Genomic DNA, 19,976 nt, shown 5'->3' with positions numbered 1-19,976 from the left:
TAGTGAAGAAGGAATTGTACAGAGAAGCAGAAGATTTTTTTCCTTTGGTTTTTGGATGTCTAATGATCATGGAAGAATGTCTTGCCAAAAAAATAAATTGATCATGGAAGAATGGGTTTCCATTATAGAATGTTTTAATATGGGTTCTTGTGGCGTTAGTAAAGCTAAGGGGCTTCTACAGAGAGGAGACCAGAATCTTCTCCAATAATAACCTGTGTAACCTGTGGAAATCATGAGATTTCTGAGCATTATGGGAAATTCGTTTGGGTGCTCTGCTTCTGGGGAGCGCCTGGTTTCTGCTGCGAGAGATGGGGATCTTCAGGAAGCCAAGGCCTTATTGGAATATAATCCGCGCTTGGCGAGGTACTCGACTTTCGGTGTTCGGAATTCTCCCCTCCATTACTCTGCAGCTCAAGGCCACCATGAGGTAATCCACATATTCTCACACTATCTCAATTGTCTTTTATCAATATCCATCTCAATCTATTGAATTCACAGGTTCTCAACAATGGTTCAATTTGTTTTCCTTTAGATTGTCTCTCTCTTGCTTGAATCCGGAGTCGATATTAATCTTAGGAATTACCGTGGGCAGGTAAGCCAATCCAATCTTCTCATTGGAATCTGTTGTTTTGCCATATCCTTCATTTTTCTTGAGCTAGATTGGATTTCTTTAAAACAATGTTTAGTTTTTAGGCTAGCTAAATTTGAATTTGAAACTAGATTGGATTCTTATTCAGAATTGAGTTACTCATCCTGTTTGACAGACTGCTTTGATTCAAGCTTGTCAACATGGTCACTGGGAGGTTGTTCAGGCTCTGATAATTTTCAAAGCCAATGTAAGATTTTTATTTCATCAACTATTTCCTATTCCATTGGCAATTAATTGGACTTAAAATTTTCTTGATAACTCTCTGAAAGATAGATAATTGGGTAATTGAATTTTAGATTCGCAGAGCAGACTATCTGAATGGGGGTACGGCACTCCATTTTGCTGCCTTAAATGGGCATTCCCGTTGCATTAGGCTCCTCCTTGGGGATTACATTCCCAGCATTCCTGATGTTTGGAATATCCTTAGGAAAAGTTCCACTAAACACCAATCCACAGAAGAATTTGATGAAGGGTACATGCACCGCATTGTTCTCCCTTTTGCTTTATGATATTCTGTAAACTATTGATTTGTATAATTTTATTCTGTTTCATTTTCTTTTGGCCAGTGCCCTTCATAAATTAATTAATAAACGTGCTGATGGAGGTATCACTGCCCTCCATATGGCAGCGCTAAATGGACATGTGGAGACTGTGCAATTACTCTTAGACTTAGGTGCTTGCGTTGCGGAAGTTACTGTGGAAGATGGTACAACAATTGATCTGATTGGTAATTCTCTCTAGTGCTTACTGTTCATTTCTGATCATTACTCATCCTTTGTTACAGCTGCAACAATTTGATCTCATTTTAATCATGGTTGATTATTCGAGGCAACAATTTTCTCGTTCTTTGGTCTTCATGAATTTATTTTTTCCTTTTAAGTACTTGAATATTCAAGATCTACCCATTCTGATTTAATTTGTTTTATGTAATTTTTAATATTACTATCATTATGGTAACTTTTGAAATTGAGTATGACAGTTGCCTAATTCCATTCTTCTGATGATACTCCTTAGGTGGTTCTTGCTTAGCACTTATTAGTTTTTTCTTTCTATATGGAGTGTCAAATTGTACTACTCATATCACAGTAGCCTACCTATCTGATCATTTTCTCTGTAATAAGGACTTTCTGAGAATTTAATCTAGACTTGAACCATGCAATACTAATGAAAATAGAGAGCAACAGGTTTATTCTTTTTCACCCTCCCAAATAAGCATAGAAGGAGCCTCGGTCAACTTTGTGCATTTGTTTTTGGTCCCTTGTGTTTTATTTTGGTGCTAGCATTTTTTGAAGTCTGAGAAAGTACTTGATCCATAATTAAGTCATCAGGAGAAATCGAAGGTTTCTACCTTGTTTGAGAACTTGATGTTTACATCTAGTTTTCCATTGCCTAGTGTCAACTTTTTCACATATTTTCCTTTTACTTTTTCATTCCCCCCACCCCCCCCCCCTTTCAAATTCATTTGGATTTCTAGTATAAGCACGATGGAAGGAAGGCTGTGGCTAGAGCACTATGACTTAAGAGAGAAGAATAATAACCCATCTGGACATGCTACTCTTTGTTTACTACTTTTAACAACAAAAGTTGTTGACTGGCTACTGTTTCTCAGTATATGCTTCCAGTTCCTGTCTTTCATTCAGTATTAGTTTATTTGGCCTTGTTCACAATCATGTCTTCTATAAAACCACCTTGTTATTTCCACTCTGCAGGGGCCGGAAGCACACCACTTCATTATGCTGCATGTGGTGGAAATCTGCAATGTTGCAAAGTATGTTGACATTATATGTTGTAACTGGATTCAATATGTGATGCTTAATTATATTTGTTGGAATCTCATCCTGAATGAGCCTATTCTTTATGTGTATTTTGTGATTCAGGTTTTGATTTCCAGGGGTGCCAGCCTAACTGCTGAAAATGCAAATGGGTATCCCCTTAACATACAATCTTTATTTTTATCTTTCTACATAGCAGGTGTTTTCTTAGTTTCAATTTTCAATGGTCGAATATTCATTTTTTTTGGGATACTAATTTCTGTTCTGATGAGTTGGCACACATAGCATTGAAGAGCAAATTTAAGTAGAATTTTTAACAGTTAGCCTTTGGGTTTTCATGACCTATTTATCTGTATGAGAAATTATACTGTGCATTTGTTAGATTAGGTAATCCATCAAATTCGTTTGCATTCATATTGAAAAGTAACAACATATCTATAATTCTTTGTCCCAGTCATCGTATTCAGCTATTAAACAACATGAAAATTATGCAATTTGAGTTACACCATGAAAATATTTCTTTCTTATAGTAGCATACAACTGGCATTTAGTTTTCATCTACGGGGTCAATAAGGAATTAAAACCAGTTAAGAAAAATGGGACACTTAGAAGAAAGGCATGACTGGATGAAGAAATGAAAGTTGGCACAAGAGCAGAACCTAAGAACTAGTCCCCAGATTTTAAGAACTGAACATGATTTTCCTATTGTTGTGTCATGTAAAAAAGAGTATACACAGAACATAGGTCTAATTTATAAGTGTAAATCTGGTATGTAGTTCGAAGAAACTCTTTCTGGTCTAAAACAAATGGCTCATTATTACCTTTTATTTCTATAAACATTAATTAGAAGATTTTTATCCAAAATTTAGAGGCTTGTGACCATTTCCCCCTTGTTTCTCATTGACACTAGGTCGATTTCTGACATGGATTAGGATTCAGAAAAAAAAAGGTCCAAGTTGTATCTGAATGAAACCAAACCAATAATAGTTGGTTCTAATGGATTAAAATGAAACTGAGCTGAAGTTTCTAGCTATAAAACCAGTCTTTCACAAGGTCAGTTTGCTTTCCCTGTTGGCCATGAAAGTGATCAAAAAGTGAAAAGTTTGAAAATGAAAGTAATTGACTCCTTTAGTTAAATATATTCTGGGGTGTTAAAACAAAAGGTTCTGGTAAACAATTAGATTATAATAGGTGAATTTGAATGAAAATCAGTAAAAAGTGGTTCAATTTGGTCAGGGACTGGATTGACTTGATCCATGGCCACTGCCATAAAAGAATCTTAACTGGAAGGAATGTGGCTTGTTGAATTTTTCGTAGATTCGGAGCCCTAATATTAGATATCTATAGCTCAGTTTGGTTGCAAGGGAAATAAAGGATGGCAAGTGAAATCAAATGATGGTGTAACTAACTCCAAAACATACCAGATTTGGTTATTTAATTTCACCTTACTTCGTAATCAATTTCCTTTGATTTGAAATATAAAATATATTTTACATTGAAAAGTATATTCACCAAACATGACAAGAGTTTTAGGTAGATTGCCCAATCATAATTACATAACTTCATTTTTTCTATTCAAAAGTGATTTTACTTCTCTTTACTTGTAACCAAACAGAGCATATACAACAAGTAGCCCAAGTAATAGTAAATTCGATACAAAGTATTGGAGTTTCTAGCTTTTGGGTCTTTTTTATCCGGCTCTATGTTAACCAAGTTCTTCAAACCAAGATTAATTCCTTAATCATGTAGCTGGTGAATGTATTCTGTCAAAGACTCTCAGAAACAAAAGAATTCCTGAGAGCAGCTAATATGGAACTTCCCTGTTTTAAGATACTTCAAGGTTTCCAATAAAAAATCCTTTGAAGGAAACTGCAATCTTTCATATGCCACAAGTATAAGTAATCAGAATGAGTGAGCAAATACTGAATGCTAGCTTATCTGAGTGTACTTTAGCATTTAAGCATTCCCTAATGGTTGCAGAACTCAACTGCATGCACCAGAACTTCAGCAAGGTGGTCCAGCTAGTATCTGTATCTAAGGGATGTAACTACAAGAAAACCAATTAAGATGGAAGTATGGAACAACTAGAAACAGATATGAGTAAAGCTACAGTTTTCTATGCCCCTTAGTGGGCTGACGACATGTTCTTGGTCAAAAGTGGGAAATTACTGATTCAGCCTTAAACTTAATGATGGTTATTTCTAGGATGGGAGCATGTTTTATGGATGGACATGTCCATAGAGTATCTGTGGACAGACCACCTATTTGTACCACATAGCTGGTCTAATGGGAGCTGAAATTTGGTTGAAGGTAGATTCAAAGGTCCTCAGGCTCAATTGGAACTGGCCAAGTGGCAAAATAAAGCTTTCAAAATTCCAGGATTACCAAGAGGGTACTTGACAATGGTTAGACTATTAAGAATATTCATAGCAATAAATGGGAGGGTACAAGATAGAAATTAAGTGTGGGATTTGGTAAGTGGTCAATCCAAACCATTCTCTAGATATCCAACAGTCAGAATTGCTACATCACCAGTCCAAGTGGCACAACTAGGTGTGTCACCATATATACTCTATGGATGGGACCGTCCATAAAACCTTCTGCCTTTTTAATATATTCTTTTTGCTCTCTATTTCAGGGAGAATATAAGGTTCATGAGGCATTTGGAAATTCCCAATTATTTGGGTTGAGATAATATAATTTTTCTTACTTCTAATGCAATTTATGTGAATGCTGCCAAGATAGAGACTTCCTGAGGAAGCTTTCCTTCCGAACTTTTATTTTAATTTGATTTCTCTTCTTTTTCAAGTTATTCCTTGCAAACCAAGAATCCAAATTCATCTTAGTTCATATGAGATCAAATCTGAGAATTTGTTGAGAAATAAGATCCCATATTCATTCAATTGGGGGGGGGGGGGGGAGGGGTTCATTAATGTTTGCTTTGATTTTTTGTTCCCAGTTTCAGGGTCATTTAGCTGCATTACATGTAAAGCTTGTTTCTCTAGTTAAACTTGCCTTATATTTACTTATGTGGAACGGGAAAGAATTTGTGTCAGATGATCTATTATATCCTAAGGGATTTTGAAGGAATTGAATTGGTTAATGTTTGAAGGGGAAAAAATAGAAAGCAATCACATCCAAGCAATTCTAAATCAGTGCCAAATTGATTCAAGAATCATCCGAATCGGACCAATTCAGTTACTTGAGTCACAAAATCGATAGAGACTCGAAGGATTATTCTAAATAGGGATATAACAGGGATCTATGAATCATTTGGCACTTATTCACTTTGAATCATATGATTCATTATCTGAATTGGTGGGATTTAACAACAAAGGCTACAAACATGAGATATGGAGTTTGGGAAGGAGATGAGTAAGAAATATTATTTTACAATATAGTAGGTATTTCTCATTTTTAGTCAATTCTTGATCAATTTTAGTGATGAATGATCCTTTGATATGTTTTAAAGCTTAAGAGTAATGCCTTTTTTTTTTATAATTATTAAATTGTCTTCTTAAACCCTCTTTTATTTGTACAAAGATGGACCCCCTTGATGGTTGCTCGTTCGTGGCATAGAGACTGGCTTGAGGGAATTTTAAATGAATGTCCACAGGGCCAGCCCCGAATTCTTCCTTCTCCATACCTCTCTCTTCCCCTTATGAGCATTGTCAGAATTGCAAGGTAAGAGTAACTTCTTGTCTCCTACCATCTTCCATTGTATTTAAATACATAGAATATTCATTATGCGTCTCTTGTATAACATTGCTTGAATTTTTAACTTGCGCAGAGATTTGAGTGAACTTCCAACTCTTCCTTCCCCCTCACCCTTTTCCCTTTCCAGTGTGTTAATGCCTATGCTTGTGCAACTCGGGAATGGGTGATTGGCTACTGAGGGGGGCTATAGGTTAGCAGTTTAGTAGGTAAAAAAAGTTTTCAAACACAAACTTATGATATCAAATTATGGACTTAGGCTTTGCACCAAAGGAACAGATTGGCTGCATTGGATTCTCAGATTATTCACATTGATGACTCACAAAAAAAGGATTTACACAAGCAAAAATAGGATCCTGGATTTTTGTTTAGGGTAAGTTGTGATGAAGCAGGAAAAAATAATGTGGTTCGTTAGTTTAATTGGTGTTGTTCCTTAAACCTCAGGATCAAAGTTTAGATCTTTAGAGGTGTAGTTTTGACCTTCAAATTCAATTTCTTTCCTTGACTTTGGGAGCTGGTTGCCTTGTTGAGACTTAGGATCTACCCATGCACCTAAACAGCTGGAAAGAATTTATAAAATTTTGCAGCAAAAAAGTTCACCCTATTTACTCTCTAAGATGAACTAGTCCTTCTGTCCTGCACTCACAAAAACCGCTACAACTCACCTCACAAGTGATTTTACTACGCAATAAATCTCTTTGCATAGGAATTTATCTGGATAAGAGTAACATATTTCTCATTATAGAGAAAATAGGAAAACTTCCAAAATGCAATCAAATCTTTTGCCGTTTGTAAGCATAACTTTAATCTATTATATACTTATGTTTGTGTGGCACTTTCACCATCTTGAAGGAACTGAATTGTTTAGTACTTGTATAAATTATCTTGTGATATATTGCAGAGATGAGATATAAGTTCTGATTTATATGACCTGCTTATGACCTTTGACAACCTCAATCAAATCTTGGCTTTTGTTGATCCATTACTACCTTTTGGAGTTTAAGTAAATTTTTTCTTCATTTGGTTGAGGGGTGAGAAGGATTGAAACTACACAGGAATCACATATGTTTACTTTTATTCCTTCATTTACTTGTTTTATGTAGAGAATTTGGATGGAGGGTCAATAATTCAGTAATCCCATGTGTTGATCCATGTGCTGTTTGTTTGGAGAGGAAATGTACGGTAGCTACAGAAGGTACACTCCCAGGACACTTACCATTGATGGTAAAATATTGCTATTTTTTTTCTTAAACCGTTATGAGCTACCAAAGCCTGGTATCACGTAGAATTACTGGTAAGAAATTATCTATCATGACAGATTGAGTCAAATCTATTAACAGTGAAGAGGGATGTTAGATTTATACATCTGAAGAGTACAAAGAGAAATCATTACTGAGTCTCTACTCTTTTGATATGATGTGAAGATTCAGAATGAATCTATAAATTACTGAAACATGTTTATCAAAATCACCACCCTATGTGAGGTCCCCATTCAGAACGTGACCTTTACAAGCCGCACCATGAATGATCTGTTATCTTATTATATTGGACTATAACTTGAGTTGGTTATACCCCAAGCTGGTAAGCTTGCATTATTTTCTGAAGATTCTAGATTTGCAGTCTGTCTTCAACTCCTACGATCAAATATTAAGATGTAGATTTTCTATACACAGCTTATGCTCATTGATAGCAAACAAATAATCAATATTCTTATTGATCCCTGTGAACACATATCAATATATTAGGAAACTTTTGTGTCTTACACAACATGAACTTCATACTCTGCTTCAGACATTTCGACTTATGGATCATTTTTTTTTTTTTTTTTTTTTCGGTCGACCTTGTGGATCATCAAAATCATAATATCTGAGGGTTCAGAGTCAACGTGTCACTATATCACTGTCCTAAGACTTGAAAATTTCAGTCTCACAATCCAAGGGATAAGTCTAGCATCTAGTCAGCCTAGATCAATGATCAAGTATGCTGGATCCTCATAACTAAAACCAGACATAAATCATGTAATGATCAAAGATGCTAGTTCAGCCATTGACAGTTTAGACTAACAAATGAAGATTTCAGATCCCAAAGTAAGACATAGAAACGCGGGGGAGAGGAGTTCAATGCCATCATCCCTCCAAGTTTACAAGAATTGGATTTGAAGAGTTGAGTCATTATTACGGGTGCACCAAAAAAGAGAAACTAAGGAGCAGCAAAATGAGAATTGACATTTGAGAAGAAACAGGTAATGGGTTTGGGATTAGGGTATTAGGATTAGGGTATTACTGGGATGGTGGATTCGGTGAAGGAAGTTAGCAGAATGAAAGGAAAGTAGTAAGAAGGTTGTTATTGCTTAGGTTGGGAAAGTGAATAATTGGATGGAGACAAGGAGCAAGAAGGGATGGCGAGTTTTGAGATTATGGCATGGATGGCTTTTGTTTCTATTCTTGTGTTTTTTTATTACATTGCATATGGAGAGAGAGGTGAATCGCCCGCCCGTTCATGACATGGCGGAGAAGAAGAGGGGTTACAAATGTAGGGCAGCGATGGTGAGAGGTGAGGGGAAGGGAAAGTAGCGACGGGTGGGGTGTTGCAGTGGGAAGGGGGAGGGGTTGGGAGGTTTAACCGATTCATGGTCAATCAAAAAAGCGATCTAAAACTGGCCAATCCAACCAAATTCCAATCTGAAGGGGGGGGGAGGTTTATGGTCAATCTAAAAAGCGATCTAAAACTGGCCAATCCAGCCAAATTCCAATCTGATCGATCCGGATCACAATTGGCTGAGACAGATCCTGATTCTGTTCTTTCATACCCAGACTCAAATAACATGACTATTAATGTTAAGTATGAAGCTCATTTTTTTTTTCCTGTGCTTAAACGATTGTAAGTTGGTAGAACTTGATGAGGTCTCTGTATATCAGACTAAAGATGATCGTATGGCTTTCTCAAATATATTTTCTTATGATATGATTCAATTGAATCATTCTGATCAAATCCAACAAATGTTACAGAACCCAATATTTATAACATGAGGCCCATCTAATCAACCTGAGGTTGTCTTTTTTGTATTGTATTTCAAAACATTGGTCTACATTTCCTACTTTCTTTTCTGATTGCCATTTTGGTTATCACATGCCATGCATTATCATTAAGCAATATCAGTTCTTCACATAAAATATACTAATTTTCGTGTTACAGGTTGTGGCCATGAGTTCTGCACTCGCTGTGCTTTGTATCTCTGTTCCACCAACAGCACCTCAATAGCCACAAATGGGCCTCCAGGCTCCATTGCATGTCCTCTCTGCCGGCACGGCATAGTTTCTTTTGTGAAGCTTCCAGGCTGTCCAAGAATCAAAGAAATAGCTAGTAGGACAACAAGCATGTCTTTGAACTTTTGTGCCTGCTCATCTGAAGAACAAGAACCCACTTCAATATCAACCCCCTTGTGCAAGTCAGACTACCATTGCATCCGTACTTCGTCTATTGGGTCTTCCTCCTTCCAGAAACTCAGCTGCCAGAGTTTCCCATCTGTAAAGCTCAACCCAAGCTTTTGCATGGGAGCTCCAGACGCTAGTCCTTCCTTAGTTCCATGTGACAACTTGTGCAATTGTTCAAGATCATCAAGCTTGCGAAGATCAGCTTCACACAATGAGAGTAGGTGGTCTTTGTTCTCTGTACTCAATCAATGTGTAACCACTGGTGGTGGGTGTTAATTTTTTTTTTTTTTTGCTGCAATGTTTTACTTTCATTATTAATTGTAAATACATATCTACTACCATGTAATACAAAGTGAAAATTCTTATTGAGCTCTAAGTTGGCAATTTGGCATATTGGTTGAACTCTCGTAATTTTACTATCATATCTCATGCTTTAGAAGAAGCTTAAAATAAGCACTAATAAACTCAAAGAACAAGTGTTAAAATGAGAACCCAGAAACTGCTTCATCTATTAAATATATAAATAAAGTCAATCTTACAATAATACATCTTAATAAACTTGATTCAAGCTCTTGAGGGATAGACGCAGAATAAGAAAATGGGAGATTTGACAAGAGTCAAGATGAGATTCATGAACTGAAGCGGAGTAGAGAGCGGCCAAGAAATTCATCTTAGACCAACAAGTCTTGCAAGGTCAAGAAAAAAAAAAACAAACATGAAAAAAAATTTAAAAAAAATATATATAAAAGCTCAGCAAAGATAGCACCAAACCTACAGATTCTGATTCTGCTCTTGTTTTTTCTTCCATTTTATGTGTGTTTCAAACTTTTGTTTACTTCTCCTTCTTCTTCTCCTCCTCATTTGGTGGCAATCAAACAAAGAGGTAGCTGAAGACGAAGAGAAAGAAAGGACAGAGACGAAGGGACTAAAAGACATGTTTGTTGTGATGTGAAGTGACAGAAATTGGCAAAAGGAGATGCTGCACTAAAGAGAGTTCGAGCGTTTATATAGGAAAGAGCCAAAGAGGCATCAGAAATAAATATGAGAGAGAGAGAGAGAGAGAGTGGGGGAAGACTTCCAAAATCCAAATGGGTGTATTAATTTCTGAGCAGAGGAAAAAACGACTGATAAATCTACCTAAATTGGAGTAGAGAAGTAAAGCCAAAAGCGAGAATTGAACTCCAAAAACGGTGACTGATTTGAGGGTAGGAAGAAAGTACAGATACACAGAGCAGTGCAATGATGTGACTTAAGATCAGTCAGAAAAAGCATCTCCCACTGTTAATACTTCCTTTCACATCTTTTGCCTCCTCACTCACGCAACTCGATAAGCTTACACTTCTGGGCTCAAAGTTTCAAGGTTTTTTCTTTATCAGAAGAAGAAGAAGCAGAAGCAAAAGAAGAAGAATGCCACTGTATACCAACAAAGATAGCAATAAGGATCAAGATCATCAAGTAGAAGTAAAGTTGAAAGGTCAGAGTCCTCCTTCCCTACTACTGCTATGTCTCTTTCATACTGATCTGATGATGCTTATGAGTTATGACTTTGACTTTCATCAAAGCAATGTCTTTTATTCTGTGCTTCAAAAAATTTTTGGGAGCCATTTCATATTTGGAGTAAAATATAGGGTTGGTGAGCATGAGGGTTGGGTGGGATATTGATGAGGAACACTAGAAAATTTTCATGACAGGATATGCAAACATCATAAAGTGTACTTTACTTGGTGTGACATTCAGGATATTTCAATTAATGGTTCTTTAAATAATGATAAATTCATGTTAGCATTTCTTAAGTTTTATTCAATGATATGCAGTCACCTCACAGTCTAATCCAAGTCATGAACATTCATGTCAATTGCATTTTGTGAAATAGAAACCTGATTGGGAGCAATACTCATGAATCATGTCTGCATGCATCATGCATGATGGTCATGATGGATCATAGCACCCATAACGAGAGAGAGAGAGAGAGATCTTTTAGTTTGATTTAGGGTGAAGGAGATCACTTTTAAGACAGCTTTTTAAGAAAACAGGTAACCTAGACCTTTTTTTGGGTTGGTCATAGAAGTCAGATCTCAGGTTATTTCCTAAAAGTAGGAACTAGGGCTTTTTTTCCTTTGTTCCTCTGCGTTTGTTGCAGAAGACTTTGAGGTGAGAAATTATTCTCAGAGGGTTGGGTTGACAGAGAATCATATTGCAGTCTGGAGTTTCTTCTCTACTTTATCCCTGGCTGCTCTGTTTCATCATCACCATCAGCTTTGAGGCATGACTACTCATTCCTCTGAGGGCTTGTAGCTGTAGCCGTCTACGTAAGACAAGAGGGTTACAAGTTACAACACAATGGGGGGGGGGGGGGTGTGAGGAGAGACAAGTCACTGCACACATGTGAGCATTTTAGCATTTTTTTTTTTTTTGGGCTCTTGGGAGTTTAATGCTTCTCTTCCCGACTGCCCCAGTTAAACTGGCTCACACCCTTGCAGGGTTATTAAATTGGTACCCTTCTTCAGAAACTAAATAAATTGGGTACCCTTACAACCTTCCCTTTTTGTGTTTATGGGCTGCATTTCTTTTTTTGATGGGGTTACAGAGTTGCAAGTTGCAAGGTTACCTTACTCCACAATGCTTAGGAATCATCAACACCCCCCCCCCCCCCCCAAATAGTCCCAAACTCTTCTATTACTTTAAATGCATAATACAGATTACTTATGTAGAGTGCTGACTCACTATACAGGCCCTTTTGATGAAAAGGGATTCACATTCTACAAGCCGTTGGATTGGAATCCAGATAGGTTTTGCTTCATATTAGTGAAGGGCCTGTCCAAATTTCATAATGGGTTTTGGATAGACAGTCAAGCAAACTGCTGGAGGGTCGTAATTTATTTTAGAAACCCTTGTGATAAAAAATAGGTTTACAATATGGTTTTAGTGCATGGTATTAGATCGGATATCGATAACCTATAAAATCGATATGATACCGATATGGTATTGGCATAGATCGATTCTATTGGATAAATTTGCTCTTATAAGAAAATTTGGGTTTTTTTTTACTATTTTACCCCTCGTCCGTACTGCACCACCAATAACTCAAACCATGGTTCACAAGCCATAAACCGTTGGATTGGAATCGTTTAATTTTATTTATATAAAAGAGGAGAGTTTTTTGTCCAGAAGCGTGGCCCCTATGTTAGCACGAGGCCAATGGGAGTGCACACAAAAGCATCAACATGTGCAGGATTTTTGCCTTTCATAGGGGGGGGGGAAGTCATTTTGTGGGCTTGTGTTTGGGCACAAGAGCCACGCTTCTGAACAGACTCATTTTCTCTTATTAAAAATTGCACATGCAAGAGAACACTAACTGATCTTGTAGCCCTTGCAACAGCACAATAGCCAATAAAAGTACATACAGAGGCATTGGTTTGGATGCAATTTTGTATTTCACTGTGGGCTGAACGATCTTTTTGTGCACAAAGGCATTGATTTATGTCTAGGCGTAGGAACCACGCTAACCACACGTTCGGTTGGCGTTCTTTTTCCCTTAAAATTTTGAGGGAAAAAAGAGTTTGTTCAGAGCTTGGATCTTGCACTTACACACAGGCCTCTACAAAATGACCACTTTGCCCCCTTGAAATGCAAAGGAAACCCCTCCCCTGTTGATGCTTCCACACGTGCTCCTAGTGCCTCTCGGGCTAAGGGAGTCAATTTGGAACCAAAACCAAAATCGACTATATAAAACCGCACCAAACCGTACCAATACAAATTCAATATGGTTTCAGTATAGAAAAATAAAATCTCTCTCAGTATGGTACAATATCGGCTTCTAAAACAAAACCGTCGGTAGGTACTGATACCATACTGAATTCCCTATACCAAACCGAGGATAAAGTGTAAAACCAAAGTACCAAACCCTCAAAATCAAAACCCTGGACTAAGTTTTTATTCTTAATTTTGTTTTAAAACATGAAATATATTTTTAAATTTACATTGAAATTCTTGCTAATCATTTTCTTTTCCTACATCTTCAGTCGAAAATTCTTTCAATCTGACCTTTCTTCTTACTATCGATATCCTTTAAGAAGAGCTTGATTCAAGCTCTTAAATCTATAGCATCTACAACTCTGAGTATATATAAATCAGAACCACAAGAGGCAAGTCTTTATGCTCTTTCACCTGCCATTCTTCTATTGTATCATCTTCTTCATTATCATAGATTGCGGATGAAAGTGGAATGTTGAAATAGCTCAATCAAAGCAAAGCCCCCAAGAAATAATGGATTGTTTGATCTGATTGAGCTATGTCAATATCATGTATTTGATATCGAATAGAAATCATAATAAATCAATATGATATCGATATTAGAAATATAGTTTGTATTTGGTATGATATGGTTGCGATTCTGTTTTCTATGTCTTCTATATCGTACCAAAGCGGTATCGGATTCCCGATACTGTACTGACTGACACTTTTATCCTGCATAGAAAAGCTCCCCCCCCCTTATAAATTATGACACTTGTTGGTAATTGGGGACTTTGCTTTTGCTTTTTTGCTGGTGAACGGCGGCCTATCAAGGAAGCACATGGCTTATTTTCTTTATTTCTCGGTCAAAATGGGAGAAAGTACCCAAGTACAAGATATTGTATGCTGACGGTGTATATTCGATTCCATTCCAGTTGGAACTTGAAAATTTAGTTTGGATCACTATCGGTAAGGGTGTAAATGAATAGCCGAAATTCGTTTTCGTATCTGTGTCCGTATCCGTTTAGCACTATCCGAATCCATTTGAAAGCTAAACAGATGCGGATACAGAGAGGCTATAGTCATTCGAAAAGCCATATTTACATATAAACGGATAAAATATTCGATCCGTATCCGTGTCCGTATCCGTTTAGTACTATCCAAATCCGTCCGAAAGCTAATCGGATGCGATTGCAAATATAACACTATCCGAGCCGAATCCGATCTGTTTACATCCCTACTCATGGGTAGTTTTTAGTTGTTAAAATTGAGTTTGGATCACTCATGGATAGTTTTCAGTTGTTCTTACCAAAAAAAAAAAAGTTTTAATTGGTCAAAAGCATTCTGACCGTCCAAATATGTGAGATCCCCCACCTTCTCAACTCGTCATCTGAAGTACATTGTATCTGATTCCTTTTCTTTCCATCCAGAGTGAGGGATTCCTTTCTGGCTTTCGTTCTCAGTGCCAATTTCAAAATTGCATCAGAGGTGGTTATCCCATTAAATAGTTAATTTGGGCTTCAAATTCGAACTTCACTGGGTCAGGCCTAGGTACCATTTGGCCCATGTCAAGCTCTAAGAATATGAGATCACAAGGTCACTTAGAGAAGTCACCATCTTAGTGTAGGTGCACAGACGGAGGTTGCTAAGGTGCACTTGGGGAGAAGAAGGAAAATGGAAAAATGGGAGTCGTCACCTAGATTTAGGGTCTAGGACCCAAGAATGGTGCTCCACTTTCGGAGAAGGGGCACTAAATTAACTCCAATGACTCAATGGATGGTTTGTCCCAGATCTCTGGATAAGTGTCAAGTTACAGACTGGGAAGGTGTTAGGCACCTAGCAATCGCCCAACCGACAGCCGGTCTTCCTAGACCAAACTTTATTATGTACTATTGTGTTATACATATTATGCACCTGATTAAACTAATTTTTTTTTGAGAGATTTGATTATCTTTGTTGAAATTTATGGGCCTAATTAGGCTATTTAAAATTAAAGGTGTCAAAACCAAATCGAAACCATTTACCGAAATCGAACCGAACCATTTAAACCGAAATCGGCAGGCCGTTTAGTTAAATGGTCCGGTTATGATTTTAGAAATGACACCGTTTATTTAATTGGTTCGATTCGATTTAGATCGATTAATCCAACGGTTTCAAACCGTGTAATCCAATTAAAATCGATTATAACCAAACCGTCTAACCGTTTAAAAACCCTAGTTTCAGTGGAGCTATTGATTCGGACTGTTATTTTGAAGCTCTAAGTATGGCTTCCGTTGTTCCTATTTCATTCTTAATTTTTATATGCGTCTTCCTTAATGGTTATGTGCATTGCCAAAGACCCCCATTTTCTATTAAAAAATGCAGTAATTAGACTTAGGAAATAGTTTATGAAACCATCTAGTAACCGTCTAACCGAAACCGTGTAAAACCGTTTAAAAACCATTTAAAAGAAACCGTTTACCAAACTGTCCAGGTTTTGATTATGAGACCGTTTAGTTAAACGGTCTGGTTACGGTTTCTACCCTCAAGTAGTCAAAATCGAATCGAACCGAACCATTTAACCGAAACCAGACCGTTTAACACCCTTATTTAAAATTAATGTTTTAATCCTAATTACTACCCCTAAGTTAGTTGATTATGTACATTATGTGCCTTAATTAATCTAGTTGATGTGTTTTACCTAAGTTCTAACTCTATGGTCAGAACATGGTCAATTGTACAAAAGTGATTAAGGTCCTAAACCTGTGATTATATCACGGATAAGGACAATTATTTAGAAGAAAACTCACTTAAGAGTCAAAATGACCAAAATTACGAAAATGCCCTTATAGAGCCAAAATATGTACAAAAGCATGAAATCACATTTAAATACTAAAAAGATTAAAACATGACTAAAAATCATTAACAACAAGCATATGAATCAACAGAAACACATAAAATGCTATGGAGATGCAAGGTGGTAAAAATTATCAAAATGCCCATGTTGCCCATGTGAGGGCAAAAATACAAATATGCATGAAAATGAAAATGCAAATGTATACTTAAAACATGCTTATGAAAGTTAAAACATGCAAATAAAGTGACAGAAACCTTTTCAGGATCCTAAACATGGTTCAATCGTAAAATGACCAAAATGCCCCTAAAGAGCAAAATGGTAAAAGTGATAGAACATGCACTTTCAAGTAATTTCAAGCATTTGATATGTCATTAAAATCCTAAAAGTACTAAAAATACCAAACAAGGCTACTGGATGATACAATGGGCCCACATTTGGTAAAATTACCAAAATGCCCCTAAGGACAAGAATGAGCTTTATGCATAATTATGATGCAAGATGGACATGTATATACATAAAAACTTTCTAAAACATCCTAAAACAGCATGTAATGCACAAAAGCATTTTTTTTTCCTTATTTTTTGAGATTTTTTGTTTTTCACATACAAAATTACCATTATGCCCTTAGGGTGAGAAAAGGCATGGATGACATACAAATCAAACTCACAGACGGATGGGGATTGTTCTCTATGATATGATACATTACAGAGGACACTCCATGTCCTTGCTGGGTAAAAAGTCATACAAAAACTTTTTTTTTTTGTATTTTTGGAAGGTAAAAATAGGGATTAGAACAAAGAAAATACAAAATAAATATTAAAAGCCTGAATCAGACAAAACTACATCATTTATATACTAAAATAAACATGCTCTTTACGCCTATGTCAGTGACTAAACCAGAATCTTACTTTGTGGGTCCCACTCTTGCAAAACCCCAAAATATTCACAAGAAAAAAAGTGTCCCAAAACACATGATTTGGACCTCAGAAAAATTAATGGACATCAAAGACAATGGTAAACATCATTCCTGAAAATTTCAGAATTTTATAACTCTTGTGTTATTTTAACATTTTTATAACTGAAAAACTACATTGTTTGTAAAGAAAATCAAAACAAATATCTAAAAATACATAAAAAAATATAAAAAAAATACCCTTGAAGAGTGGAAGGACTTGGGATCAGCTAGGGTAACCTTTGTGGCCGCAAATTGTCGCCGAAAACCTCTGAAAGCTGTTCCAAATGCGATTGCTCCGAATGGCAAGGGTGATGAGAAAGGGGTATTTGTTGAATTTTATATATCTACTGGAGCATGTTCTAGGGATATAGCTAGGATGGATTGAAATAGGAGAGAACTAGCTTCACAAAGGTAATTTTCTCATGAATTTGATCCCTCTATAACCCTCCCAAAACACAACCTATTTATAGGAACAAATGTGTTCGAGGAAATGACTGAATGAACCCTGAGGCATTGATCGTAGGGAACAAGAGGCTAGTGGGCAGGTTGGGCTGGCATGACTTTGAGGTGCCTAGGCTGCCTAGGCCGGTGCAGCCTTGACTTGGGCACATGCACAAATGGGCATGACCTCATGCGTATATGGGGAATGGTGGGCTTGTGGCCTGCCGACAGGCCCAACCGGGCTGGCCTAGTTGGGTCAATCCGGTCTGATTCGGGTTAGATAACTTTTTAAATTTTTTTTCTTTTATTCCATTTTAAGGGTCCACATTCAAGCGTCAATACCTTTCAATTTGTGTGGCCAATTTTGACGTACAATATATCACCGCGAAGGTGTTGACACATACTTTCCATCCGTACGAATGATGTGGTTGTATTTTGCCTAAAAGTGGCATAGATACTGAGGAAAGCATAGAAATGCTATTTCATGCTGATCAAAGTCCAAATGATACCAAAATTACACGAAATTTTACGTGCAAGCATAATACCAAATAAGGTCATCAAAATGATTTCATGTCACATCGGATGGCTTGAATACTAAGAACCATGCCAGGGGCAAAACTGTCATTTTCACAAAATTTATCCTGTTTGGCCGAAACTTTACGTTAGAGCATACTATAACCAAATGAGATCATCCAATGTGTTTCGAACTAAATTGGGAGGTCCGATTACTGAGAACCGTGCTAAGGATAAAATGGTCATTTTGACAAAAGGTGCCAGATTAGAGTGAAATTTCACATGTGGACTTAAAATGGTTAAATACGGTTATGCTAGGGGTTTAGGCTCTACTTGGGACAATTTGGTTACAAAAAATGGGGTGCGGGTAATTTGATAAATCTTGCCATCTAGTCACCACACGACTTACGACCTCAACCATCATTGCCTAGACACACTTCCAAGGTGTAAAAATGTGGTGTCTACACTTAGACTAGGCTGAAAACATGGATTAGGGTATCAGATTGAATCGGCTATATTGATATTGGCCTTACCAATATTGATACTAGCCCGATATTAGATCGGATGTACAAAAACCAAGAATGGAAAAATAATAAAAAACAAATATTGTATTAGAAAATTAGGGGGTAAAAGTGTTCGATCTGAATCGATACCTTAATCTATGTTTTAGCCTAGCAAAGTTTTCTCACAATTTTTCTATTTTTTTTTCTTCAGAAACTCAACAATCTCCCATTTATGGAGGAGCATTCCAACAGTCAAATTTCTATCTATTTAACTCTCTAATGGCTCTATTTTCAAAGCACCAGTCGATTGGTCACTTCCATGTAGACCGAATTTGAACACCTGTCGGATTCTACTAGTCAATCGTCTGGTCGACCGCTGCATCAACAGTCACGGTAACCAGAGGTGCATCTATTGATCGACCGTTGCGTGATCACCAATGGACTACACATATTCAGATTGGTCAGTCGTTCAATCAACCAAAGTACTATTTTGGGTCTTTTACCAAAATCAACTCATATCACTTGGACATATCTTCCAGTTAATTCATATCATGCCAAGTGAACCAATACAACGTCCATAAAGATTATCAAGGGGCTAAGTCAAGTTTCATGATGAATATTAACCATTAGCTCAATTTTGATTTAGTGTACTCTATTAACCATCTATCTTAGGTATTCCAATTTAGGTATCTAGATGATTAGATGAGCTTGAACATTTGGGATATTTACATCATATGATCATCTATATAATTGCAAAATAAAAACTTGTCCTATTGACACATTCAAGCAAACTTAGAATGTTTCCAACTTTTGTCTCAAATAGCTTGAATCACTTGGATGAATTGGTTTGATCATTAAGTTATACTTCACCACTCTATGACAAAGATCTCTTTAGAAGCTTAATATTTCCACTTTGATGCTTGGATTCAAGGACATGCTTCTTAATGTTTGGAACCCAGAAACTCATTACAAAACTTGTTAAAGCAAATAGTTTTTTCACACACAAATAGATTGTAAGTACCAAAAATATAAACCATTAAAATCATGGATTGTTTATTCAATAATCCTAACCTCAATAATATGTGTGATTACTTTGAGTTGGGTACTTCTAACCATCGTGTTATGGGTGACTACCATAAAGTCAAGTTGGAATTGAAGGAGTACAATGGAAAACATGATCCTTTGATATTCTACGATTGACTATATTGTTTGTATGATTACTTTAACTGGATTAACTTGACATAGCTAAGAAATTTGCAACTAGCTCATGCCAAATTAATCGATCCTATTCCCGAATGGTGAAAGAATCGTGAAAGGAGATTACAAAGGATTGATGCAACCATTACTGTGTGGGGAGAGATGAAAGAAGTGTTTAAGGACAGATATCGATATTCAAGGCACAATTACATGACCAGCTTAATTCACTA

General features: G+C 36.7%; 1 protein-coding gene across 1 annotated transcript; it reads left to right on the top strand.

Moving 5' to 3' along the window:
* The first annotated feature begins 104 nt into the window (after positions 1 to 104).
* On the top strand, positions 105 to 9,892 carry LOC122660440 (probable E3 ubiquitin-protein ligase XBOS32). Its single transcript, XM_043855750.1, has 10 exons — positions 105 to 427; positions 533 to 592; positions 765 to 836; positions 946 to 1,121; positions 1,216 to 1,376; positions 2,359 to 2,417; positions 2,527 to 2,573; positions 5,965 to 6,105; positions 7,239 to 7,330; positions 9,331 to 9,892. The coding sequence occupies exons 1-10, from the start codon at positions 233 to 235 to the stop codon at positions 9,843 to 9,845; spliced, it is 1,518 nt and encodes a 505-aa protein (XP_043711685.1). The 5' UTR covers positions 105 to 232; the 3' UTR covers positions 9,846 to 9,892.
* The last annotated feature ends 10,084 nt before the right edge of the window (positions 9,893 to 19,976 follow it).

Source organism: Telopea speciosissima, chromosome 4 (genome assembly GCF_018873765.1).
Source record: "Telopea speciosissima isolate NSW1024214 ecotype Mountain lineage chromosome 4, Tspe_v1, whole genome shotgun sequence".
NCBI classification, from domain to species: domain Eukaryota; kingdom Viridiplantae; phylum Streptophyta; class Magnoliopsida; order Proteales; family Proteaceae; genus Telopea; species Telopea speciosissima.
The sequence above is the reverse complement of the archived record's forward strand: the minus strand, read 5'-3'. Positions and strand labels throughout refer to the sequence as shown.